Source organism: Sphaerodactylus townsendi, linkage group LG05, assembly GCF_021028975.2.
Source record: "Sphaerodactylus townsendi isolate TG3544 linkage group LG05, MPM_Stown_v2.3, whole genome shotgun sequence".
NCBI classification, from domain to species: domain Eukaryota; kingdom Metazoa; phylum Chordata; class Lepidosauria; order Squamata; family Sphaerodactylidae; genus Sphaerodactylus; species Sphaerodactylus townsendi.
The window spans coordinates 69,710,456-69,736,833 of record NC_059429.1 but is presented as its reverse complement, the minus strand read 5'-3'; the positions used below and the strand labels follow the sequence as shown (position 1 = coordinate 69,736,833).

The 26,378-nt window shown below is 42.8% G+C and overlaps 1 protein-coding gene across 1 annotated transcript in view; it reads right to left on the bottom strand.

The window, feature by feature from the left end:
- The window catches only part of SPATA6 (spermatogenesis associated 6), a 40,991-nt gene extending 18,328 nt beyond the window's left edge, over window positions 1-22,663 (bottom strand). Inside the window, exons 1-10 of the mRNA XM_048496895.1 lie at window positions 22,475-22,663; window positions 17,468-17,605; window positions 15,687-15,735; window positions 11,706-11,747; window positions 10,368-10,492; window positions 7,977-8,057; window positions 7,007-7,282; window positions 6,349-6,436; window positions 1,121-1,161; window positions 100-272 (exon numbers count right to left, since the gene is read on the bottom strand). Coding sequence (XP_048352852.1) covers window positions 100-272; window positions 1,121-1,161; window positions 6,349-6,436; window positions 7,007-7,282; window positions 7,977-8,057; window positions 10,368-10,492; window positions 11,706-11,747; window positions 15,687-15,735; window positions 17,468-17,605; window positions 22,475-22,525 — 1,064 coding nt within the window. The 5' untranslated portion in view covers window positions 22,526-22,663. The remainder of the gene's footprint in view (window positions 1-99; window positions 273-1,120; window positions 1,162-6,348; window positions 6,437-7,006; window positions 7,283-7,976; window positions 8,058-10,367; window positions 10,493-11,705; window positions 11,748-15,686; window positions 15,736-17,467; window positions 17,606-22,474) is intronic.
- Between the last annotated feature and the right edge of the window lie 3,715 nt (window positions 22,664-26,378).

Sequence of the window (26,378 nt, the reverse complement as noted above, 5' to 3'; positions counted from 1 at the left end):
GGTCAAAAGAGCTACCCACCTGAAATACAGAAAATAATGTACATACTGAAAAAACTGAACTGTAGCACATTGTGTAATCTGAAACAGATGAGTCATTACCTTTCTCTGAGTGATGAGCGATTTAATAAAGGAGTTGAAGAATACTTTTGCAATGAGGGGGGTGCTGAATGCCAAGTTGAAACGAGCTGCCTTCCAGCTATATATGAGACCAAATGTTGATCAGCATTGTCAGAAAAACTATCACAGTATTTCCCATGATGTGCCCCGATAATCTGTCAGAAACACCAAGATGATAGTATGACTTTTAAAGAAGATATACATCATATTCACTTCCATGCTTATGCCAGAATATTAACTACAGGACAGTGGAATAATACTGATACAGACCACATTTTGCCTATCACTTAACAGCAGCAGCAGAAATAACAAAAACTATTAATCCAGAGATGTTCACTTTCTCTTCCCCCCTTCAAACTGAATAACTTCCCACTAGCCCTAACAAATCTGTCCGCATTCAACGTTGTCCTAATCAGTGACATCGGCACGTACTGTGGGAGAGAATGATGGGAGTAAATAGCTTCTCTGGGAAGGTGATGATTCAGGGTGATATATCTTTTGTGGCGAAAGGGGTATTATTGCCTATCACAACCACAGTTGTTAATTTACAAAGCACCCACTAATTTCTGCCTGGCATAACTGATGAACTATTACTAACAAACTAGAGTACATTCTATCAGGAAAAAAGTCTTTGCTAAGAAGCATTCAAGAATGTTATTCAAATTCCCACCGACTATCCATTTACCCAGGTCTACCTGAGTAGAAAAATAGGTTTGATAAATAGGTTTCTGATGAAATTCTGAGACTCAAACTGATGCTTGAAACATGTATATGTAGCTAAATATTATTTATGTTACTATTGCTCTGAGATATAGCATAAACATTTCCGACAAAACTTGCTTCTGGGGATATAGTATAAAATGTCTCTTCAAGTGGTATAATAGTGCAAAATATACCGGAAAGAGGATCATGGTAAACAATGAAAGTACACAATAGGAAGCTTCATGTCCAGATTTACTTAATTTCACCTGCTTAATCATGCAGTCTCCTTTCCAGCACTTACTTTAGCATTCTTGGGTCTGTAACTGCCAAGAAGGATAGAATCTGTAAATATTTTAAAAGTTTTAAAAAAGGATTTTTATTGTAAGTTTTTGCCAGGAAGAATGATTTCTGCCATATTTATTATACTCACTCATAAAACCTTATTTCAAATAAATTCCAAACCAGTTTACAAAGAAGTGCCATTATCACTACTACTTTAAGTGCAACCACAGAGAACAGTGACATTGTTAATAAGAAGTGAGAACATAAGTAACACAATGTTAATAAGAAGTAAGGACATAAACTGATATTTAAGTAGTCAACTAAATGATAAATTATGACATAATTATTCAGACAAATCCAGCAAACAGTTCTGCTAGGCAGGAAGCTTTGGGATAAAATAGGATTCTTCCATTGAAATATCACTCATCTTGTTTATTGGTTGCTTTCCACTCTTGAAAGACAGCACTGCTTTTAAACTTTTATTAAATGGTGTCTTAACAAGAGAGCATCATATAGGAAATTAACTGTATACTTTCATAAGAAACTCAGTGAGAGATATCACTGCCGTAATGCTAGAATCTACACAGCCAATATGATGCAGTGGTTAAGAGCAGCAGACTCTAATTTGGAGAAACAGGTTCAATTCCCCACTCCTACACATCAAGCCTGCTGGATGACCCCAGGCTAGTCACAGTTCTCTCCAAACACTCTGAGCTCCACCCACCCACTCACCTGCCTGTTGTGAGGAGGGGAAAGGAAAGGGATTGTAAGTCACTTTGAGACTCCTTGAAGGTAGAGAAAAGTGGGGTATAAAATCAATTCTTATTCTTATTCTTCTAGAAGCTGTGTCCAAGCAACCCAGAGCAGATTTTAATGACCAATAAATAAAACTATGATAACTGGTATTATAATAATTTGCTCATATTTCTATCCCATTTCCTGGCCACACCAACATCTTCAGAAGCAGCTTGCAAAATACAATTAGATAAAACATAAAACCAACATGAGCATTTAAAAAAAATCATTTTCTGATTATCACTCCCCACAATCTTGCACAGAGCTAAAGTCCTCAGTTCACAACAGACAGAGCTCTACATAGTAGATTGACCAAAAACTGTCACAGATCTTCTGGAACATGCAGTCAATAATTAGAGTTCAGAACGTTCCACTGGAAACTCACCATGAACAGTCCTTCTCCTGGCAGGCTAGGAGGACATCTTGCATGGGTGATTCTACACCCCTTTCTCTGGGACGCAGAAAATCGTTTCTGTCACTTCCCCTCTGTAGTCTGAGCGTCATCTTAACTCAGTATCCAACTGACCAAGAAGTAGCGAACACATAACAGAATACTGAAAACAGGAAGAAACATCACAATAACAACAACAGATAAGTATGATGACACAAACTACAACTGGAATCTAATGATTAACAAGAGAGGGCCAAGAAGTTCTTCTAGCCTACCAGGAGAAGGGCTTTCACGGTGAGTATCCAATAGACTGTTCTCCTGGAGGCAGAGGACATCTTGCATGGGATCTCCCAGAGCAGTGTCCCCAAAAAACGGGTGGGTCATCATTAGTTTTCCAGAACATGATCTAAGACCTTTCTGCCGAAGGCAGTCTCAGCAGCTGCCCAAGACTGCAGCTTGTAGTGCTTAACAAATGACGATGAGGACAACCATATGGCTTCCCTACAGATCTTTTCTATCGTAACGTGTTTCCTGAAGGCAGTGTTAGTGGCCGTGCTACATACTGAGTGTGCCGTAATGCCTGGAGGAATTGGTAGATTGCCCACTTTGTGCGCCTCTATGATGAAGGCTTTCAGTGTGGAACCGATTGCCGCCTTGGAATATGACGTCCCAGGTTAGGTGGGATCACATTAATAAAGAGGCTCTCCGTTTGTTGAAGTTCCTCCATTCTGAGGATAAAAACTTTGAGAGAGTGTTGGACATCCAGGTTGTGCCAGAGCCTTTCCCTAGCCTGGATTGGCTTAGGGTAGAAGTTAGGTATCACTATTTGTTGGCCTAGATCAGGGGTAGGGAACCTGCGGCTCTCTAGATGTTCAGGAACTACAATTCCCATCAGCCCCTACCAGCATGGCCAATTGGCCATGCTGACAGAGGCTGATGGGAATTGCAGTTCCTGAACATCTGGAGAGCTGCAGGCTCCCTACCCCTGGCCTAGATGAAAAGAAGAGCTTGTCTTGGGTTTAAAGGTAGGATCAGTTCGCAACACAACCCTGTCCTTAGGAAACACACACAGGTTCAAGTTTACAGATACAATCCTCAGTTCTGAGACTCGTCTGGCTGATGTGATGGCTATTAGGAAAAGCAATTTCATCCTTAGCCAGCGTAGGTGTATAGATTGGACTGGTTTGAAGGGTGAACACGTTAGAGCTGAAAGAACAGAGTGAAGCTTCCAAGATGGAAATCTGTGGGTCCGTGGTGGCTGAATCTGGCAAACACCCTTCAGAATGCGCATAATGTCTGGGTGACAGGTAGCTGGAAATCCCTGGAACAGAGGTCAGACAGTGGTGAGAGCACTATGAAGACCGTTATCGAAACCGTCTTGCAGAAACTCCAGGACCGAGGTCAGTTCCAGTGATTCTGGGTTGACCCATTTCCTACAGCACCAGCACAAGAGCACCTTCCAGGAGGAGTTGTAAATCCTGGTGGTGGATTGTCGATGTGAGGCCAGTAGTGTAGTAATCACTCTGTCCAAGTACCCTTTCCCTTTCAGCCTGCACCATTCAAGAGCCACATGGTCAAGAGTAGTCACTCTGAGTTCAGATAACATAGAGGTCCCTGGTTCAACAAGTCCCACATCTTTGGGAGCGCAAACAGGGTACCTCTGACAGTTCTCATAGAACCGAAAACCAAGGGCGCCTTGGCCAGTAGGGTCCCAACAGAATAACTCTTCCCCCCTCCGCCATGATCTTTCACAGGAGCTTTGGAATGACTGGGGTCGGAGGAAAGGCATAAAGCAGAAGAGGAGGCCATCCTGCGGCTAGAGTGTCCACTGCATAAGCTCTTGGATGGAGGTATCAGCAGCTGTGCATTCTCGGCCGTTGCAAACAGATCCACCTGTGGGTTTCGTAATCTGTTGACTATCACTTAGAATACTGCGTGGCTGAGTGCCCATTCCATCTCTAGGACCTTTTGTCTGCTCAGCCAATCTACTGTGGTGTTCAGACATCCCTTGATATGCTACACCTGGATGGATAGTAGTTGCTCCTCTGACCATGACAAGATCTTGATGGCTTCTCGGGGTAGTTGTGAAGATCTGTACCCCCTCCCTTGGTTGTTCAGGTACACCAGGACATGTTGATGAAGGATCAATGATTGGAAGTGTTGCAGGGCCAGCAGGATCGCCCGAGTCTCCAGAACGCTGATCGGGAGGCAGACTTGTTCCACTGACCATCTGCCCTGGACAAATCGGGTCCCTAAGGTGGTTCCCCATCCTTGCAAACTTGCATCCATGAAAATGTGGACCCAGTCGTGATGTAGATAAACCTTCCCCTGACACAAGTTCTGTTGGGACAACTACTGGTTCCGTCTCTGGTACCAACAAGGATCGCTCCTTAGTGTTCATAATATCCAGCTGGTAAGGTTGCAGGAACCGTTGAAGGGATCTGGTGTGCAGTTGTCCCCACTGAATCATGTCTAAAGCAGCTATGAAGAGTCCCATGAGATTGGTTAGCTGTAAAAGTGAGCGGCTCCTGGAAGACAATATCGCTGATACAGTCCTCTGGATCTTCAGGATTTTTTGCCTGGGTAGAAACAGCAAGTTCTTGATGGAAACTATTATCACTCCTAGGTGTTCTATCTCCTGGGATGGAACTAGTGAGCTCTTTTCATGGTTTACGAGGAACTCATGTTGTTGAATCACTTGCAACATGAGTTTTATGTTGAGTCTGGCCTGTTCCCCTGACCTGGATCTAATTAGAATGTTGTCCAGGTAGGGGTGGATATGAATACCCTGCTGTCAAAGTAGGATGACAGGGGCTAGGAGGACCTTGGAGAATACTCTCGGTGCTGTAGCTAGCCCGAATGGAAGAGCCCGAAATTGAAAATGGTCATTTCCCACCGCGAAGCAAAGATATCGCCTGTGGGCCGGGTGAATGGGAATGTATAGGTAAGCTTCCGTGAGGTCTAATGAAGTCAGGAAGTCTCCTCTCCGAAGCAACGGCATCCAGCCTCTCCAGACTGCGCCGGCTCCCAGAGCAAGCCCAAGAGTTGCTCCTGTACCTGACAGCTCAGAAGCAACAGTGGCTGCCTGTGCTTTCAACACTTGATCTTCATGAGAAGTCAAGATCTTCTCATGGCGGGGGGAGCAGGGAGAACCTTACGGCAAAGGCGCACTCACCCCTACTCTTGAATAGCCCGTGGCCTGGCAAAACATCTCTCCAAGGGACTTCGCTGAACTCCTCAGAAAGACCATGAGGGACAAAATAGAACTGGATCACCAGGGAAGGAAAGTCTGGCCTAAGCCTTCCAGTCCCCACCCAAGTTCCAGATCTCATTCTAGATCACTCCCTCCCTTGCCTAGGGGGCAGGCCAGACCACATCACCATGATCTTCTCTGCATCCCAGATGAGGAGGATGTTAGTGAAAGGGAAGACTGCAAGGGGCCTGATCACTTTTCAGAGTCAGGGGATAATCCATCCCTCTGAAACCCCAGAGCAATTCTCACGATTCTTAAAGTGGAGGATCTTTCCTACCAAATGTCAAAGATTTCCAAATATTACAGTGCCTTTTCTACAAAATATCCACTGCAAGAAAACAGTGCACAGAAGTGTAACTGCTTTCAACACTCCTTTTCACTAACAGGGTCTAGCTTTAATCCATGGATTACTGGAAGCAACAGAGCAAATAATCCAAGAGGTGTAAATGGGAAATAAGAGATCATAAGCTCAGTAAGAGTTCCTGAAAGCAAAGCCAGCAGTACAAACTGATTTCATAAAGCAATGGTGTTGCATTTTTATGTCAAATAAAAGACACGAGACACCAATTTCTAGATTGTAAGGAACAGAACCAAATATTTTTCCTACAAATTAGTGTTATTTATATAAGTATTGTATATTATTCTAGTGTTATTTATATGTTGTGTTGCATCTGAGAATACCTTAAACTAGACAGTTTCCAAATAAAAGGCATTTCATGAACTAGATGAAGAGATGCAATTCTGTACCTGTGAGAGGTGTTTATCATAAAGCATATGCACATATTTAGTATTCTAAGAAATTACTTGCCATAGAGTGTCCCAGACCAAGCTTCTTTAATATTCTCCCGAGGAGGACACCAAACGTGAACATCAGATGAGGGAGTCAGAGGCTCATTCTAGAAATGAAATGATTTCTTAAGAACTCAATGCATGAACTGTATCTATATAATTACTGAAAGAATCAAGGCAGTATTTTACACTGACACAACTTTAGAAAGGTAGGAATCTTTAGAAAGGTAGGAATCTTTGAGATGCACTTGCAACTGTGAAAAATATGTACCCCCTGCATGTTCCTGAAATGTATACTATACTGGTTATACAAGTACTGTACAGTTACGGATTACCCCAGAATACTATTTATTTTACACTGACTTCATAAAGCTGAATTCTGCTTAAACCCTATTTATTTAATTTAATAATATAAAGTTACTTCCAAAGGGAAGCACAGCTATTACGATGGCCACTGGCATTAAAGACACACAAAGATAATTTAAACAAAGCATGAATGAAATAACCTTTTGTCAGTTGCCAAGATCAACGAAGAATTCAACTTAATTTTACATTTGAATCTAAGCTTGCAAGATAAAAGTTGTCATAAAAAAGAATAGTTGAATGAAATACTCTTTAAAATAGAAAAGCAAGGCTTGATCTAGGATTAAACTGGAACTGCTGCAGAGAACACATACTCGTCGAATTACAAATGGAGGCCTGTCTGTCTCTTTTCTGAATTCAAATGGGCCTAGATTCAAATGAGCAAGGCGTTGTCTGATTTGCACGAGTTCACACATTCGTCTTTTTGCATATGGAGATGGAGATCGATAGAGAGAGGCTATTGTGGGCTGTTCATAACTCCTGGTTGCTAAGCACTGCTTATTTCTCTCAGGTGAAGGAGTGTTCTTTTTGGATGACCTTGTCTGAGGTGCTCCATTTTGAGGTGTATGATGCTGCCAATCCAAGTTATTCTGAATTGAAGAGAGGAAATTAGAAGGTTTGAAATAAAAATCTGACAAATGTCTCATGCTTTTAACATATTTATTCTTTTGACAAGGTTTCCAGAGCTCATCACCAGGCCATACACTCTTCCAGATTTTAAGCTCACAAGTCCTGCTTTACTACTCTTCTCTTTGACCCAACCCTCTGGTTCAGCTGAATTGTACTGTCCTATCATTCACCACCTGAAAGAAGAAAGTGTGCTACTGACCTTCCTCAAACAGCAGATAAATATTAAATATGCATAGTTGGTCCCTCTGGATCCACTATTACAACAAACCAAGACTATGCTCAATACAGGGGGAAATGGTCTATGTGAACATATTTTATCTCAATTGCTTCATTTTACTCTTGTTTATTCTTTATTTACAGGTGCAGTAGACAGTCTTTTAACAGCTTTTATTATTTATTATTTACTTTTAAAATACTACAGCCAAATATTAAATCTTCAGGTGATCATGGGCTCTTGGGCTTGCCATAATTTCAGATTCACATCACCTATTTTCTCATACTCAAACTACCTTTTATTGGACATTTGTAAAAAAATCAGGTTTTCAATAAACTTTAAAAGAGTTTTAAACCAAATGCAACAGTTTACCAGCAGCATAAATTTAGCTATCAATAATGAATCTGGACATTAAATTCAAATAATGAAATTGAACTAACCTGTTTTTGATTTTTTTCTGAATTTAATAGGCTTTCAGAAATGAGATAACTTGTATAAAACTTCAATCTTGGAGCAATTCCCTAGAACAGATACAGTAACTGAACATCAAGCTTCAACTGGAGAGATAAAAGGTATCAAAGACGTAAATGTCACCTCCTGCAACAAACCATTCCTGATTTCAACAGTTTCCTTTGTTAATTTCAGTCTTTAATAAAGATAATTAGAAAAGCCAGAGTAGCAATGGTAAATGTCAAGAAGATAACATTTGCATTTCTGACAATTCAATTACTAATGATTATATTGCGTTAGTACAACAATTAAGGTCTGGCGTTTATTTTAAGACAAGGCTTTGTCAAAAGCATTTTAAAATATTTTTATAGCATGTTAAATACTACTAATTAGAAGTCAAATCTTGCTATATAACCTTCCCTCTTATCAGATTCAAATACCTTTATGGTATATTTTCTTTCCAAAGAAATTTTTTTCTCTTGTATTTATGTCATGTTTGTGCTTGACAAAAGGAAACACTTAACCATACCCACTTCACCCACCTCTATAAAAAAATCTGTTTTCATAGAATTAAAAGTTACACCATATCTGTAAAAGAAAATAGTATAAAACACTCATCAATGACTCTTAAGAAGAATGAAATAAATTCAAAGTTTTCATCAGTTTTCAATGTTGTGAAGGTAGGGCAGAGAACATAAGAGTCAGCATTTGCTAGGACATTTTTTCCCTTCTATTTTCTGTGGGAAAGTTATTTGTCAGATACTATCTCTATCTTACCTTATCTATTTTTCTTTCTTGTCTATCTTATCTACACATTTTTCTGGCACGCAATTCTCACTGATACCATATGAAACAATTGCAATAAGAACGATAAATCAATAAAATAAACTTGTGTTGCTGAAGTATTTAAAAGCTCAAACAACTGAATATTCACCTGGAAGAAACAGTATATCTAATCTCTAACATGATCCAATCTGTGTACACTTAAATCTAGAGATTGGAGCCATGAACAGAAAAGATAGCTGCTTCTACAAACCTCCCAAAGCCCTGGGTTTTTCAGAAAAATCTAAAAGCTAAAAAAATTTAACCCCTCCCCCAATAATAGAAGCAGCACTTGTAGTTTTATGAGTGAATGCCTTCACAGCAAACGGAGTGGGGGGGGGGGTGTTCTAGCCTACCACAATACTATTGCAGTCCTCTGGCCTTCGGTGTCTGCCAGTCAGGGCCATTTCCAGGGTTATGTTGGCCTTTGATGGAGAAATCACATGGACCAAGCTCATCAGCAACCAACCACTATGTGATTTGCATGACTCACCTTGACACTATGTGATTTGCACTATGTGACTCGCATGGCAACTTGACAACTTGACACTTGTGAGTTGCATGACTCACCTAGGTCCAACTACTTTCACTGTTCAATAGCAGTTACCCCACAAAAGTCAGTAAGGTGCAGTGAGGATAAAATGGAAACAAGGAGTACAATTTAACCAGTTTTGGGTCCGCATTATGGAGAAAGATGGGGGTTTAAATGAACAAATAATAAAGTACAGCTGAAGATGGGAAAGAGATAAAAGGTAGTTTGGTTGGTGGGTGGGAAGGAGAAAAGGCATCAGGGACAAGTGAGGATTCAGCAATTGCCAGAAGACAAGAAAGAGGAAATAGTATGGGGAGGGGGATAAAAAGAAAAGTGATATGCCCTTGCAGGTTCTTGCAGCTGATAGCATGCTACAGGGTCCCACCAGACGGCTGGCAGATAGAAGCTTCCAGGGGTAGGGAAGGAGGGAAAGCTGAATACAGGAAAGCAGATAAAAACAGGTTGATAGATCTATGGGAAGGATAGAAGGAAGAAAAGGGAACAGTCTGTTGCTCATGGAAGCCAGCAATGGCAAACTACCTCTGAACGTCTCTGCTTTGAAAACTCTATGGGCACCAACACCAAATAAAAACTAGGGGAAGAGGATGAGAAACCCCCCACAGGTCACTGCAAATTCCCTTGTAGTAAATAAATAAGGTATGTTAAAAAAAATTTAATTTATAAACCGCCCACCCCCGAAGGGCTCTGGGCTGTGTACACTAGGCCAGACACAGTATTACATACAATAGGCCAAAACAACAATATACAGAATATTAAAATCACATTATTAAAATCAGCTTATTACTAACCCACACCGAGAAATCAAACAAATATTTCTGAGTTAATCATTGCACATTTAACTTCACAGACCTAAATAGAGATTCAACCTTCTATACCCGTTCAGTGGACATTTAAGGATGTGTGTCTGCTGAAGACTGGATTGTAATCACCTTTCACAAATCAGTTTGACTTAATGTAGTTTTACAGCTGTTCTTAGATGATATATTCTTACCCACTGTGCACTTACTGTAAAACCATAGGTCCTTTTCATTAAAACTTCACGAACCAAACCATGTGATCCACGGGTAACCTTAGGGTCAGGGAACATGAAATCTCTTGTATTTTCTTCATATATGGCTAATATTTCTCCCACTGGAAGTAACAGTGACACATTTTATTAGAAAAAAAAATCACCTTTTTCATTATATGTAGGAAAACATGAGTAGTATCCAGCCAAGGTTAACCATTTTCATATTCCATTCTCAATAGACCAGTTAAATACATCGTTAAATGTTTACCACTGAAATCAATGTGGCCAATTAAGCAATTCTGCTACATACTAATCATAAGAAACTGCTTTAAACTGAGTATTGATCCACCTTCCCTGGGTTGCCTGTTCAAACGAGAAGTGGTTCTGTGGGATTTCAGGTTAGAATGGATCTTTTGCAGCACTATTAGCCAGCATCCTCTAATTGGAAGTACCAATGACTGAATCCAAGACATTCTGCACGTCAAATCTGTTATCTTTCATACTAGGGATAGCCTTCTCCAGGCAGCCTAACAGTAATGCACATCATGGATAAGAAAACTATTGTGCCACTCATTTTTTTCATCTCCTATACATTTTTTTAAAGTGTTCCCCTGAAATCTTTGTGTGATAATAGTTTTTGGTAGGGGGTGATATTTGCAGTATATATAGTGTTGAATCTTTAAAACACAAAGAAAAAGTGAAGACATTTTTAAAGAAGTGAAGACATTTTAAAAAAGCAAAATAAAATTATGTAGGAAAAACAAAAACTTAATAAAAAGACTTAATATTTTTTATAAATTCTATATATTTAAAGCCATTATTTAGATGCAACATACTCCCAAAGCAGCTCATGTTTAAAATATAGTTCAAAATCCTATAATTAATCAAATTAAAAATCAACTACTAAGTAGTATCAACAAAAATATTCAATTGCAGCATCACAGTATAAACAAGCTCTCATCCTAAAAACCTCAATCAAAAGGTCTTCTGAAAGGCCTAGCCTTGTAAATTAATCTACTGTAAATTAATTTATTAAAAATGCTAACGGACAACATTTTTTACAGCATCTGCCTAGCATTTTCCTGTGTAGAAGTCAAATTGGTCTTTTCATCTTCCTGATTAATAAGCTGAACCAATGAACCACATGTGCCATGATTTTATACAAGTGGGAAAGATTCTTGGCTGTTTATGCACTATTAATACACTGATACTGATAATTAATTGCTGAAAAGCTATGCTGTTTATATGCGAATACCAAAAAAGAAATTTGTCTAAAATCAAGACTTTCTGTTGACCTATGGAATTGTATAATGTATGAAGACACCAATACAATACCTGGAGGAGCGGTCTGTATTAATTCAAGCACTACTGTTTCAACTAGAAAGAGGGAAAATTTATTATCAAAAGTTGATACACAAATGAAAAACATTTCATAAATGTAACTTTTTCTTCTTTAAACAGAAATTATTTGAACAGTTCTGATGATTCAGTAATAAGAATAAATGAATAGTTTTAACTTTATAACACTCAAATATGGCAGTAGATGCTCTGACCCATAATAGAGTTCTAGAGGGAAACACCATAAATCAGCCAATCCACTTTTAAAGATCTGTGAAAATATGAAGATATCTTATGTCAAATCAGACCACTGGTCCATCTGCTCAGCATTGTCAAATCTGACAGGTACAGGGTCTCCATGGTCTTGGGCACAGAAAGGTCCTTCCATCACTTCATAACTTAGATTATTTTAAGTGGAGATGACAAGGACTGAAACCAGAACCCTGAATACATGCCATTTGGCCATGACCACTCTATGTGGAAGGCTGACAGAATCATTACTCCTTGTCTTATTTATGCTCCCTATTAGCCATGCCCAAGAAGAAAAAAGAAATACACTGTCTGCATATGCCAAGATATCAGAAAAGAGAATAAAATCTGAACATGAAAAAGTAGTGTTTCAGCCACAATGGAGGAAATTCCCTTTACTGCAGAGAACATTCCAGGCTCCCCAGGAGTTAACTTGAGAGATGGGAGATGTTGCAGTGTTTACTTTTCCATATTTATTAGGACATATAGATCATAAACCTACAAGATGCTGAAGTGTAGCTACTGGGCCACATTCCACTATCTGTATAAAAGTCTGTGTTTATGATTCATGTCAAATTTGATTGCAGCCAAATCTTGGCAATGAAGATAGGTGAAAAACAAGGGTTACACCTACCTGTAACTACAATTCATCAAGTGGTCTTCCGTGAAGGCACACATTGGGGACTGAGAGTGCGCAGAGCCAGTGACGGAAAGATCTAGACCTTTTCCTCCAGAGGGTGTTCTTGCCATTAGGCATCGGCGTGCACTTCCCTCCCAGTGGTCACATGCCTATCAGCAGAGCACCCTCCCTTCAGTTTCGGCTGAGGAGCCACCAACTTTACAGGGAGAACTCAAGCAGGACAGGAGGAGGGTATGTGTGCCTGCAAAGAAGACCACTTGATGAACAGCTATTACAGGTAAGTGCAACTTTGTTTTCATCACTGTGGTTTCTGTGAAGACCCACATTGGGATTTTTCCAAGCTACACACAAAGGAAGGTGAGAAGATTTCTCAAACCTCAAAACAAGAGTATTTTTTAAAAACAACGTAGAACAGCTTTCCCGACAGCAGCCTCCCTTCTTGTTTGCAGATCCAAAGCATTATGCTTGATGAAGGTCTCCTCTAATGACCATGTTGCCACCTTGCAGACCTCTTCATGCGACATCTCCTTCAGGAGTGCAGCTGAAGAAGACTGAGGTCTCATGGATATATAGGGCACTGCACCTTTGCAAACTTGTTAACACTCCCTAATACAAGTAACAATTCATTTAGAAAGTGTCTGAGATGTAGCCCATTTACCCTCAAGCTCTCCCTCTAAGGACAAATCCTCCACTTTATAACGTGTCTCCCTCGGCAGCACCATCGACCTCAGCCAGGCATGCCTCCTTAGAACCACACCAATAGCAGCCACATAACAACTTACATTGATAAGATATTTAGAGAGCCTTAGCATCTCCTTTCACATACTAGCCAGCTCTGCTCTAGATGCCTCCAGCAGGTCATCTTTAACCTTGCCAATCTTCTCCCACATGGAGACCTCACATCCAGACATGACGTAGCATAGTTCACCATCTTAAGAATCAAGGCCCCCAATGTATACACCTTGTGACCCAAAGCATCGATCTTCCTTTCCTCCTTGTCAACCAGGGCAGAATGAAGCTGACCCCTAGACCTGGACTGTAACTCCTCAATTAGGAAGAGGGTGCATTGTCAAGAAAGCACAACTGTCCTTCCTAATCTCGTAAAGTTCTCCAATCTTTTAGCTGCATGTGGACATGAAACTGACTTCACCCGTAGTTCATTTAAATATTCCACAAAACCTTCCAACATGGGGAAGGCAACACATCCTGGATAATTTGAATACACATGCTTAAGTACCGTGTCAGTAAGTTTATGTGATGAGGTGGATAACCAGCTTCTTGGTAATCTTCAATATCAGCTGGGCATAAAGTCTCAGATCCTCAGACAGGGATGGTTCCAAACCCTCCTCCACCTTGTCAACAGGGGTATCATCATCAAGACCCACATCTGAATCGACCAAGCAACTCTCTGAATCCAGTCCATGCTCAGAAGAATTAGCATAACCTGAGCCTAAAAACTCTCCCTGAACCAGACTTAGTTTGGAGCCAGAACCAAAAAGATACGTTCCAACCCCTGGTGAAATGTCACAGATATGCAGCAAACTCTGAGCAAAATCCGACATCACCGGAACTGAGGGCCACACTTCCACAGGCACTGGCGTAATTGCTGGCTGCTGTTGTGTCTGCACTGGAGTCACAGGGGACAACAACTGCACTAAGGGTATTCTCAGATGTGACATCCCTTTCACCTTCTCCACAACACTCCATGAAGTGCTATGCTGTTCCTCAAGGTGTTTCTTTTTCTTTACCTTTGCCTTTTTTACAGGTGGCACCACAGAACTCTCCAGAACTGAGGGGTCAAAGATCATTTCCAATGACAACTCATCAGAATTGACCACATCTAGAATACAGATGGTGACCGTGTCCTCTTCTCTGACAAAGAATCTAAAGGAACACACACAGGAACATTGACCACTGACAGAGCCTTCTCACAGATGGCTGCCTTCAACTTAACAGCCCTATCATTTCATGCCTTGGGTGTAAATTGCTGGCACACCAGTCACATTATGTCCCTCCTCAAGGCAAATAACACAACAGGTGTGATCGCCAGGCTTTGTCATTTTAGATCCACACACTTTATATTTTTTAAACAATACCACATTCAAGTGCAACAGCAAGATCCAACAACAAAAACAGCCAACTGATGCAACTCACAAAACTCCATCCTTTCATGTTGTGGCAAAAAAGGGAACTGAGAAAGGGTGCTCTGCCATTATGCATGTGACCACTGGGAGGGAAGTGCATGAGGAAGAGCACCCTCTGGAAGAAAAGCTCAAGATCTTTCCATTACTAGCTCTGCACATGCGCAATCCCCAATGTGGGACTGCCAAGAAGCCACAATGATGAACTTGAGATTCTTTGGCCATTTTGTTTGCTATCACCTAACCATTTTGCTGTCACCTTTTCAAACAGTATCTCTCTTGTATTGTTGAAGGCTTTCATGGCCGGACTCAACTGGTTGTTGTGGGGTTTCCGGGCTGTGTGGCCGTGGTCTGGTAGATCTTGTTCCTAACGTTTCGTAGATGCATCACAGAGAGAAGAAGATCTGCCAGACCATGGTTACATAGCCCGGAAACCCCACAACAACCAGTATCTCTCTTGTTCAGGAACCACCATGGATAGTTTCAAATTGAAATGATCAAGTATCAAACAAAAATCAAAAGTGCATCAATGACCATACTGCAGTTTCCCTACAGAATACATGGCACTGGATGATCAGGATAATTCTACCTGTTCTAACAAAAAATCCTAGTCAGGGATTAATTGTAATTATGAAATGAAAGATAAACTTGATTTACAGTGCAATCCTATGCAGGTTTACTCAGAATTTAGTCCTAATGAGTTCAATGGAACTTACTCCCAAATAAGTATATACAGAATTGTGGCCTTAAATCTATTTTTTTAAATACAGCTGAGAAAGTCAGAGTGACTTTTTGCATATTAGATAATTACCCTTTTATCACATTCCTGCTCTTAAAAATAATCTTTCAGCTTCTTCCCTAATCTCCCATTTGCTTTTCATATATTTTAAAGTAATTTGGTGCATCAAATATAATACAGATAAAAAGTAGCGGGGGGGGGGGACCTACATTCAAATAGTTCAACAATGTCTCCAGGGTCAATTACATCAGTGTATACCTAAAAAGAAATTAAGAGGAACCACTTAGCCAGAGTTATGTCAAGGACAGGGGAAATGTTTTTGTTGCAACAAGTAAAATAAAAAAGAAACCATTCAGCCCAAATAAAGGCAAAGCTAAGAACAGAAATACACATGCTGGCAAAGAAATAGAATTTTTTCACAGTAGATCTTCCCCCTAATTTAATTGTATTTCTATGTTATTTCCCTGTAAACATAAACAAACATGTGCTGTTGAGTGTTAATCTCAATGGCATAAAAAACCTCACTCATTATGAAACAGTAGGTGGTCCTCTTCATCAGTAATTTCATGGGTAACTCACTGACAGAAATTTAAAAAAGAGTATCAACTTGCTTTTAAAATAAATGTGAAGACCCTCTTAAGGCCTGCTCCTGAGCAGTGTTATTGCAGCACATTACTAATCAGATCTACTGCACTCGGAACCATTTCCATTACCACTGCACGGAGGTAGAGAACAACCTGAGAAATGACTGATAAACCAGTGCAGGAAACTGGGCACCCATGCACTGCCCTGAAGACTTCTCCAGTAATCCTTGAACCATTTAAATCATTGTGAAATACACATACAAACTCTGTTCCAGAGATCAACATACTCAGATTCAGAAACTGAGTACCTATCTTGTTGGGCTTCCTCTGCTCACTTTGATGGTGAAGGCAACCATCCATAACTATTGAGTATGGACACATCACTAACCATAACATTTGAGTCAGTGGGGAAACTCCAAGGGTAGGACGTAAAATGCCACTAGAACTGTTAACAATGCCTACATGAGTGCCTCTACAGTAGGTTCAAAAAAGAATTTTTCAGTATTTTTCAACATTTCATGTAATTTAAATAATCTATTCATCATTTATGCTGCCCATGCCCTGACCTTGATAGCCCAGGCTAGCCCTATCTCATCAGATCACAGAAGCTAAACAGGGTCGACCCTGGCAAGTATTTGGACAAAGGATCTCCAAGGAATTCCAAGGTCATGATGCCTAAGGAAGCAATGGCAAACCACCTCTGAACATCACTTGCCTTGAAAAACTCAGCAGGATTTGCCGTAAGACAGATTTGACAAAAAAAAAAAAAGCTGCCCATAGTCTCGCAGTGCAATCCTAAACAGGAACCTAGTGAAATCTACTCAGCGGGGCTTATGCTGAAGAAAGAACTATACTATAAACTGCCCAAACAAAGAGAATAGTAGTGAGAAAAAAGTCTATACGTGTACTCTGTATATATCTACACACTCCATCAACTGGTATCTAGAACGAGGTCCAAATCCCTACTTTATCCTAGAAGTTGACCTTGGGCCAGTCGCAACTCTCAGCCTAATCCAACTCACAAGGAGAAGTGAAGCATCTTGTGAGCCACTTTGGGTCTCCAATAGGGAAATAAGTGGAGTATAAATAAAGGAAATAAGATATGTAAGTACATTTTACAGGTAGCAATTCTAAAGTATAAAATATCCTGAGACTCAGGATATGAACTCATCAGAAAACTAAGGACGTAAGTTAATTACAAAAAAGCCTTGAATTCTTACAGAAACATTAATTTTTGATCAGTCAAAAAAAGGAAAAGAATACAGTAAAAGGAAGTTTTAAAGATATGCTGAAGTCTGCTTAATTTTCACTGCAGTTGAAATTATATATATTTTTTTATTTATCAATTTGATAGGCCACCCCTCCCATTCTGGTGTGTTTTACAAAATTACCTACTGGACGTTTACCTTTTCAAATACCAGTTTCTCATCAAATGTAAGGGGAAATACTGCAGGAACACATGAAGTCTTTTTATATTGTCCGAACACACAGGCACTGATGTAGAGGTCATCTTTGAGCTTCAGGATAACTCCTGGGCATGTGATCTGGAAGATGAATGGTAATTATGATTCAAGATCAGCTTAGCTGTTTGAGGGTAGGATCTTCAGAATGCTGCTGTTCAAAACTTCATTTCTATCTTAAATTTTCCTCTGCCTTTGATCCACATCATTGGCTGTTACCGTATATACTCGTGTATAAGCCGAGGCACCTAATTTTACTGCCCAAACCTGGGAAAACTTACTGACTGGCATATAAGCAGAAGGTGGGAAGTCGGAGGCAGAGAGAGCTCCTTATTTGTGGCAGTGACATCAGCAGCAGTCACTGCCCAAATAAGGAGCTCCCTCTGCCTGCCGGCTGGCTGGGCTTCGTCAAACCCAGCCCAGGCAGAGGGAGCTCCTTATTTGGGCAGTGACTTCCCCTGATGTCACTGCCCAAATAAGGAGGTCCCTCTGTCTGCTGGCCGGATGGGCTTCGTCAAACCCAGCCCAGGCAGAGGGAGCTCCTTATTTGGGCAGTGACTCCCCCTGATGTCACTGCCCAAATAAGGAGCTCCCTCTGTTTGCCGGCACTAGCTGAGCTTCCTGACAAAACCCAGCCCAGGCAGAGACTCCTTATTTGGGCAGTGGCTCCCCTGATGTCACCTTCGCCCCAAATAAAGGAGCTCCTCAGTTTGTCGGGCTGGGTTTGTCGCAAAGCCCAGATATATCGGGTTCCCCCTTCACCCTCCAGGAGGGCAGCAACAAGGCTTCCCGGCGGCAGGGAGGTTGTCCCGGCCCCGCCCCCGGCCTCGTTAGAGGTCTGAAGACCCTGCGGCTGTAGGGGTTCCCCTGTTCGCCCTCCCGGAGGGCAGCAACAAGCGGCTTCGCAGCTGGCCCCGCCCCCAGCCTCATTAGAGCCTGCCAGCTGCAGCTTGTGATTGCTAGAAAATGGTGACTCGCGTATAAGCCGAGGGGGCTTTTCTTAGCCTTTAAACAGGGCTGAAAAACTCGGCTAATGCGCGAGTATATACGGTAATAACACAGGAAGAGAGGCACAGTGTGAAGATGATACGATACAAGTAGGTTTACATACACGTCACCAAAGGAGAGGAAGAACTTGACATACAGATGTCATTTTCAACAGCTTACCACATAGCAGCCATGTAGAATGTAATGCTATGCTTAATTTTTAATTCAGTTGAAGAAAAGTTTAAACTGAGACGAAAACAATTGTTGCAAAATAAGTGACAGGCAGTCCAATGGTTGGGGAGTGTGTGTGAGGTGGCTCCTGGAACTGGTGTGGGAGGGCAAACACAGAAGTAGGTGGGAGCTGCAGAGCTTCATGGTGTCAAACCTGGAAGAGCCTACCACCTGCAGAGCTGCTTTGGCTTAAAAGAACACGCCAGCTAGGTTGTGGGAGGGCTGGGGCATTCCTGAGAGTGGAACCAACTTCAGTCAATTTCCATAGGGCTTTTGGCCTGCAAATGCCCCCAGCGCAGTCCTCCAATTTCCATTTTCACCAATAGGAGCTTTTCAAGCAGCTGAGGATTCTCTATTTTTTGCTGTCTTCCCGTGCCGCTTGGAAGCCCTCTGGAGGTGCCACAGCAGCAGTGCTGTCCTTGGCCAATTTTCCCCAGTGATTTAAGTTGAGAAGACTGAATGACAGCAACATGATCTAGGATAGTGATACTCATTCGGCAGCCCATAAGCCACATGCATCTCTAACAGACTACTTGTAGCTCTAATCCCCAATGTGGCACCAACCCCAGGTTCCAAGTGGGTAAGGTCTATAAGTTAGAATGATTGAGAGGATGGAAAAATCTGGTTGAATATGTAGAACTTCATGCATATTATTCTAATCCCAGCCCTGGCAACTGTACAAGAAAACAAAACATTTAAACTAACATTATGATGTGCAATTTCTACAGGACTTTCAATGCACAAAAAGAGAGGAATCCTAGAGAGCTCCAGCCCCAAAAAGTATTGTTGACCTTCTCCTCCTAGGCTGAGATGAAGTACTGCATTCTGAGACTTTACTATGCTTTTTGGATGCCTTCTTCAACCCCCCTGCACTGCTTCTTGCACATTAGGAAATCCCATTTTTTCATATCTTTCTGCAATTACTTCAATCTATAACAAGAATTGCTTTGTTGGATCAGACCAAAGGTCACAGTAGTCCAGCATACTATCTTTAGCAGGATGCTCAAAAACAAGCTCAAATCAAAACATCATTAATTGCTAACATCTTATACTAAAAATGCTGTTTATGAAACACAGGCTTTATTTTAACAACCATGGCCATTACTTATCAAGAAACTAATACTTCGAGAAAATGTTTATTCAAGCTATTCAAAACTGGGTTTCTAAGGAAGATAAAGACAAGCATTAACTTTAGTTCAGTTGACATGAATATCGAGAAGAGGAACTGGGGGCACACAAGGGAAGGAGGAAGTGTAAGAAAGCACATTTCTGATGGCAAACTCATTTCGCTATTACATGGAAATTAAAACTAAATGGTGTTGCTATTCTACAGCAACAAAAACAAAGAACCTTTATTGGAATAACAACATTATATACACAGATCTACTTAACCAAGTAGAGGGAAACTAAAATAAATGTACAGGTAGCGAAGGCTGATATTCAGGATTTGCTCCTAAAGCGCTGTTTTATATACAAATCCAAAACTTTGGTGACTGCATCGTTTGCATCACTACTGGGGCTGTCCAACAGAAAAGTAATCTTTTGCAAGTCAGATGCATACTCTTTTTTGAGTAGCAGGGGTGACAAGTATTTGACTCTGGGTACTGTGTAAAGTGGACAATAAAGTAAAATATGGTCTATAGCGTCAACACAATTCCCGCTGCATATGCATAGCCTTTGGCGGTAAGGGGTTTTAGTGAATCTCCCTGTTGATACGGCTGATGGAAGGGCATTGCAACAGGCCAACATCATTGCTCTCCTCTGAACCTGGGCACGGTTATCTGAATTGTAGGTATTGAGCCCCCCTTATATTACCAATGGACTAGATGATACCTGAGAGGCTAAAGAGAACAAGTCCTGGAAGCCTTTTGAGTAGGATCTGATGTTCAACTGGTCAAACAGCCTTCTCTTCGGAAGTTAGAAAAGTCTCTCTTTAGATGGTAGCATTGGCCAGATAATCCTGCAAAAGAATAGCCTTAATTTGTTAATTTTTTTTGTTTCTATAATGCCGCACCATTCCAAGTGACAAGAAGTCTTGAGGGCTTTATATGACAAGGAGGCTGCATCGCGGTTGAAACAGATGCACAGCCAAAATTTGAGCGTTGCAAGCCATGCTCTTGTCTCTAAGAGATATTGCCCAGTTTTGAGGCACAGGGTGGCGTAAGGCCGCAGTAAGGCATGCCCAAAAGTTTAAATAAAAAGCGAGATTGTACTCGCTCAGCTGTGTTGGACCAGGAGCCTATCCAAAGTGGGACTCCATATAATAATTGCTGGGCCACCTTGGTGTTGAAGAATAAAAAATATTCTAAAGCTCAGTCATCCTGTTTTAGAAATTTTCAGTCTTTTTGGGATTTTATCTCACTAAATAAAGTAGTGTCATCTGTGAACACAACGTCTACGACTTCAAACTGTCTTTTTGCTGGGGTTTTTGGAGAAAAGTGGAAAATAATGTAATGCAATGCAGGAACAGTTCAATAATGCCAATGCCTGAATAAAAATGCAATATGTATTTTATCAGAGCTGCCAATAATCAGGCTCATTCTAGTAAAGACAAAGAAGTGCTTAAGTAAAAATCTGCAGAGGTATCCTGAGATGATCCTATCCGCTTTCTAAAGCTTATGAACTAGGACAGGCTACTACTAAATACTAACAAAAAAATCCTACTTTAAACTAAAATTAATAAACATATATTTTTTTAAAAAGCCCTCACACTGCGTGATAAAATCATAACAGTTGAAACTGAAAGCTAAAAGAATGAATCCCAGCAAATATTCACGTAACCGTTCAAAAAAGTTTTAAAATAAGATTAAGGATTTTTCCTAGACTTGAAACACACAAAAGACCAACAGTATAGGTTTTTTTCAAAATGTAGGAGTGGCAGTTCTGCTCCTAGAACATGAATAGCTGATGTTAAATTCAGCACTGAGTTTCTCAGCCCACTTTCTGCAAAGAGACTGAGGAAAGGCACACACTCATGCCTAATTGGTCAGAAACGAGTAAAGAGGAGGAGATTTAAGTAACGGTTACTTAGCTCTACAGGAAACAGAAGGAAAACACAAAAGCCAACTAAAAGTTCAAATATTTTTGGGATGGGCATACAGATTGCAGAAAAGTGATGAATGCACTTGATTTTTTTCCAGTTGTGGGGAAGAGGAGAGAGAACAACTGATGTGCAGTTTCACTTGAATGATTAACCCTATAATTCTATCCATTAATTTGGGAGCAACTAGTCAGACCTTACTTCTGAGTAAATATGCACAGGACGCTGTAAGTCACAAATCTGCATACCAGCAGAGTGAGTTTTCAGCATCCTAATACAGGAGAAATGCAGCTCTCAACTTTCCACACATAGTCGGGAGCTGAAATCCTGTCTGAGCCCCCTTATTTTAGCTTTCTGAATGTGTCTACGAAAGAAACCCCACTTAGATTGCCGACCCACTTGCAGGGCAGAGCACCGTGCTCATCGACGAGGAAAGGGCTGGTGACAAGAAAACCCCCGAAAGACAGAGGTAAAATGAATGAAGGTCTGAGGCCAAAAACTGAAGGCCAGGCTACCCAAGCTTCCTCGTTAGAAGCCTCACACGGGACATCGTCTCTCCTGGAGCCTTCTGCTTAAGTACTTCCCAGTCGCCCACCGGCCGCCGAAAGACGCTAACTTCTTAGGCTCCATATTTAAAACAGCAGCGACCTGCTCCCTTACTGCTAACCCTTTCTTTGTTCCATAATGCTTCTCACCGTGCGAATGTGGAGTTCCAGAATGCACAGGAGCCCCTTGCGCGGGAGCATCGGCGCTCCCGTCTCTCCTACCAACCACCGGGGAAGGACAAGCTGGTGCTGCAGGCCCTTCACAGGATGCACCGCGTCGCTAGCCCACACCCACGCCTGGGCGACCCCGTTGCCATGGCAGAAGGAACGCTAACGGAGCCTCTGAGCGCCTGGGGCGTGGCTAAAGACAGCTGTGAATCACCCACTGGCTGCGGTTGCCTCTGGTGGTGGGATGGGTGGAGCCAAGGTGACCTTTTCCGCTTAATTGAGGGCGGAAGCGAAGCCTGGGCCATGTTGGGCAAGGGCTGACATCACCAGGAGGGGAGGGCGGATTGACCCCTTTAAAGGGGAAGCCCTCCTTTGTTCTGGCCATGTGCTTCGGCCAGCCGATTTGAACGTGCGTCAGTGTGACTATGGCTTGAACAATAAAGCTTGTGGGACGTGGGGGTCAGTCTTGTTTTCGGTGGGCTGGGTTTTGGGGGTTCTTTGCTCCTTGGGGGTTCCCCTTTCTACCGGCCCGCAGTTGCAGTGAGGCGCAGAGTGTCCAAGTGCGGAGTTCTCCTCTGCCCCAGCCGGCATGGCCAGGCTGCGCCCCCCCGCCCTGCTTCTCTCCCCACCTGGCATGGTAACGAGGGAGGGGGGTGCATTCTCAGCGGCCCGGCCACTGCCTCCTTCTCTCCCCTCCCGGCACCGGCCAGGGGAGTGCTTCAGCGGCGGCCGGCCCTCTCTGCCCCTGCTTGCGGGGGCCGGCTGGCTGAGCCGCGGACCTTCCTCACTCCCCTCCCGGCAGCCGGGCAAAGGAGCGCTCGGCGGCGGCCCAGCCGCCTCCGCCCTGCCCCCGCTTGCGGGGGACGGGACCTTTCCGCCCGCGGCCGGCCGACCGAGCCACGGGCCTTCCTCGCTCCCCTCCCGGCAGCCGGGCAAAGGAGCGCTCAGCGGCGGCCCAGCCGCCTCCGCCCCGCCCCCGCTCGCGGCCGGCCGGCCGACCGAGCCACGGGCCTTCCTCGCTCCCCTCCCGGCAGCCGGGCAGAGGAGCGCTCCAGCGACGGCACAGCTGCCTCCGCCCCGCTCGCGGGGGACGGGGCCTTTCTGCCTGCGGCCAGCTGGCCGAGCCGCGGCCTTTCCTCGCTCCCCTCCCGGCAGCCGGGCAGGGGAGCGCTCCAACGGCGGCCCAGCCGCCTCCGCCCCCTCTTGCGGGGGATGGGGCCTTTCTGCCTGCGGCCGGCTGGCCGAGCCGAGAGCCTTCCTCGCTCCCCTCCCTCGCTCCCCTCTCCTACTGATACCACCCAGATTTTGTGAAGTTGGTCTAGGGGGTCCAAATCTATGGACTCCCAAATGGGGTGACCCCATCCCCCATTGTTTCCAATGGAAGCTAATAGGAGATGGGGGCTACACATTTGAGGGTCCATAACTTTGGCCCCCATGAACCAAACTTCTTCAAACCTGGGTAATATCAAGAGAGTCTCCCAAAGAGACCCTGAAAGCTTGGTGCTGTTAGCTTAATAATTGCACTCCCGATAGCAGACACACACACACCCCCAATTTCCACAGAGTCTCCTTTTAAATCCACCCCCTTCAGCATGGATTTAAAGGGAGAATCTGAGGTCCCCAGTTAAAACAACATTGAAAGTGATGCTGTTTAAGGGTAGGGGATAATTCACCCCAAAACAGCATCACTTTCAATGTTGTTTTAACTAGGGACTCTAGATTCTTTCTTTAAGGTGGATTTAAAAGGAGAATCTGGGCTCCCAAGTTTAAACACCATTGAAAGTGATGCTGTTTGGGGGCGGATTCCAGCATCACAGCAGCCGCCCATGGTAGGGGGGGGGCATGCAAAACTCAGATTTTGCACTGGGCTCCATTTTCCCTAGCTACACCTCTGCCTGGAGGAGAGGGCAGAAGAGACTGCTGGCTGGGAGCCCATCTGGTGGGGGGCAGGGCAGGGGAGTTTGCCGTCCCTGGCCTCAGAGAGCTGCTTTTATAAGTACTGAGGTCGGGGCGGGGCTTGGAGAGGCTTGGCCATGCCCCCAAGGGTGAGTGGGGGCGTGGCCTTGCCCCCCCCGACCCCCCCATAAAAATCTATACCTACGTCCCTGACAAGATGTAACCAAATGTACAATAGTGTAGATGTGTAACAGGAAGGAAAGGATTTCTTTATCTCCATGTAACCCTCCCTTCATAGTAAACTCATACATAAAAAGCAACTGAGAATCTGTCTCTTCTGTTCTACTCTGCTTATGTATCCTACACATTTTCACAAGGTCATCCTCAGCATCCTGCTATATCCCAAATTCCATGACACCAGGCACTGTTTTCCAAACCTCCAGTAATTTTGCAAACTAGAGTTGACAGTCCTATTCAAAACTCAATGACATGGATGGACTTAAAATGGTGAACACTATAATTAATTTCAGAATTGCATTTCATTAAAGGTACAGTTTTGAGCTGAAATAAAAGTGGATTTTTAATACACAGAAGGAAGTGTAAGGTAATTTGGTAAACACTGTGATTAAATAAAAGTGGTCCTAAAGTAGGATTGCCAGCTTTGTGTTGGGAAATATCTGCAGATTTGGGGATGGAGCCTGCGGTGGAGCGGGGTTTGGGGAGGGGAGGAACTTCAATGGAATATAGTGCTATAGAGTCCACCTTCCAAAGTGGCCATTTCCTCCAAGTGAACTGATTTCTGTCTCCTGAAGATCACTTGTAATGGCAGGAGATCTCCAGCTACTATCTGGAAGTTGGCAGCTCAACTTAATGTATTTAAAATGTTTTGAACTTTTAACAGTGCACCTGGGGAAGGAGGAGTGAATATGAAGACTTGAAGTTGCCTTGTACTTAATTAGACCATTGATCCATCAGTGTAACCACTATGTACCTAGACTGGCAGCAGCACTCCAGGGTTTCAGGTAAATATCTTTCATATTACCTACTATCCATCCTTTTGACTCTATTGCTCTATCGTTCAGTTACAGCCCCTCCCTTCTACAGGGAGGTTACTAACTGGAATGCCTATATATCTCAGTATTGGTATACCTAGGAGATACACTGACACAGCACTCCAGCACCGGTGAGCTGGTGCTATGCTCAAATGTAGCATGACTATGTCTCTGCATAGTGTGCTGCCAGCACACTTCTTGCCCCAGCAGCACAGGGGTTATCACTAACCATAGCTTCTGCCTTATGAATACACACCTGTATCTACCCAGAACATCTACCTGGGTGGCCAACTTCCAGGTGGACTGAACCACCCCCAAAAGAATGACCCCCTCCCAATGGGAGAGACCACCTACAACTTCAAAGATAACTAGTCTACTAGGTTACTTTCACGGCCCCACATCCTTCCTAGCTCTGTTCCCAAACCATCAGGACCATCTCAAGCTTCAACTGCAGAACCCATGTGCCCCAAGACAGTCGGTGAAACAAGGAGGCTTTACAGTGCAATTATCCTAGGTGGAGTACAACTGAATGAAGGCCCAGTCCTACATACATTTACCTAGGAGTAAGCTTCATTACAGAGTGAAATATATTTCTGCATAACGCTGCATTATAAAATTTGTTCTTCAGAAAATCTTCACTGTAACAAATTTTTTAAGTTGTGTGTCTTTCTTTAAAATGAGAGAGGGGTAAGTTGTAGAAGAAGGGGGTGAAAGTAAGATGAGAGAGAGGTGATTGGTTGACACTGGAGAGTGACTGTGGAGAGTCTATGCTGAACTGAGTCAGAGTGTGAAAACATGGAAGAGAGACAGTAGTGTGACCTAAACTGGGAAAGAGTCAGTCTGTGCTGTACTGAGAGAAAGAGGCTGTCTGAACTAAACTTATAGTGTGATATGGAGTGCAAAATTGCCAGAGAAATAGGTAGAAACTTTGAGTGACT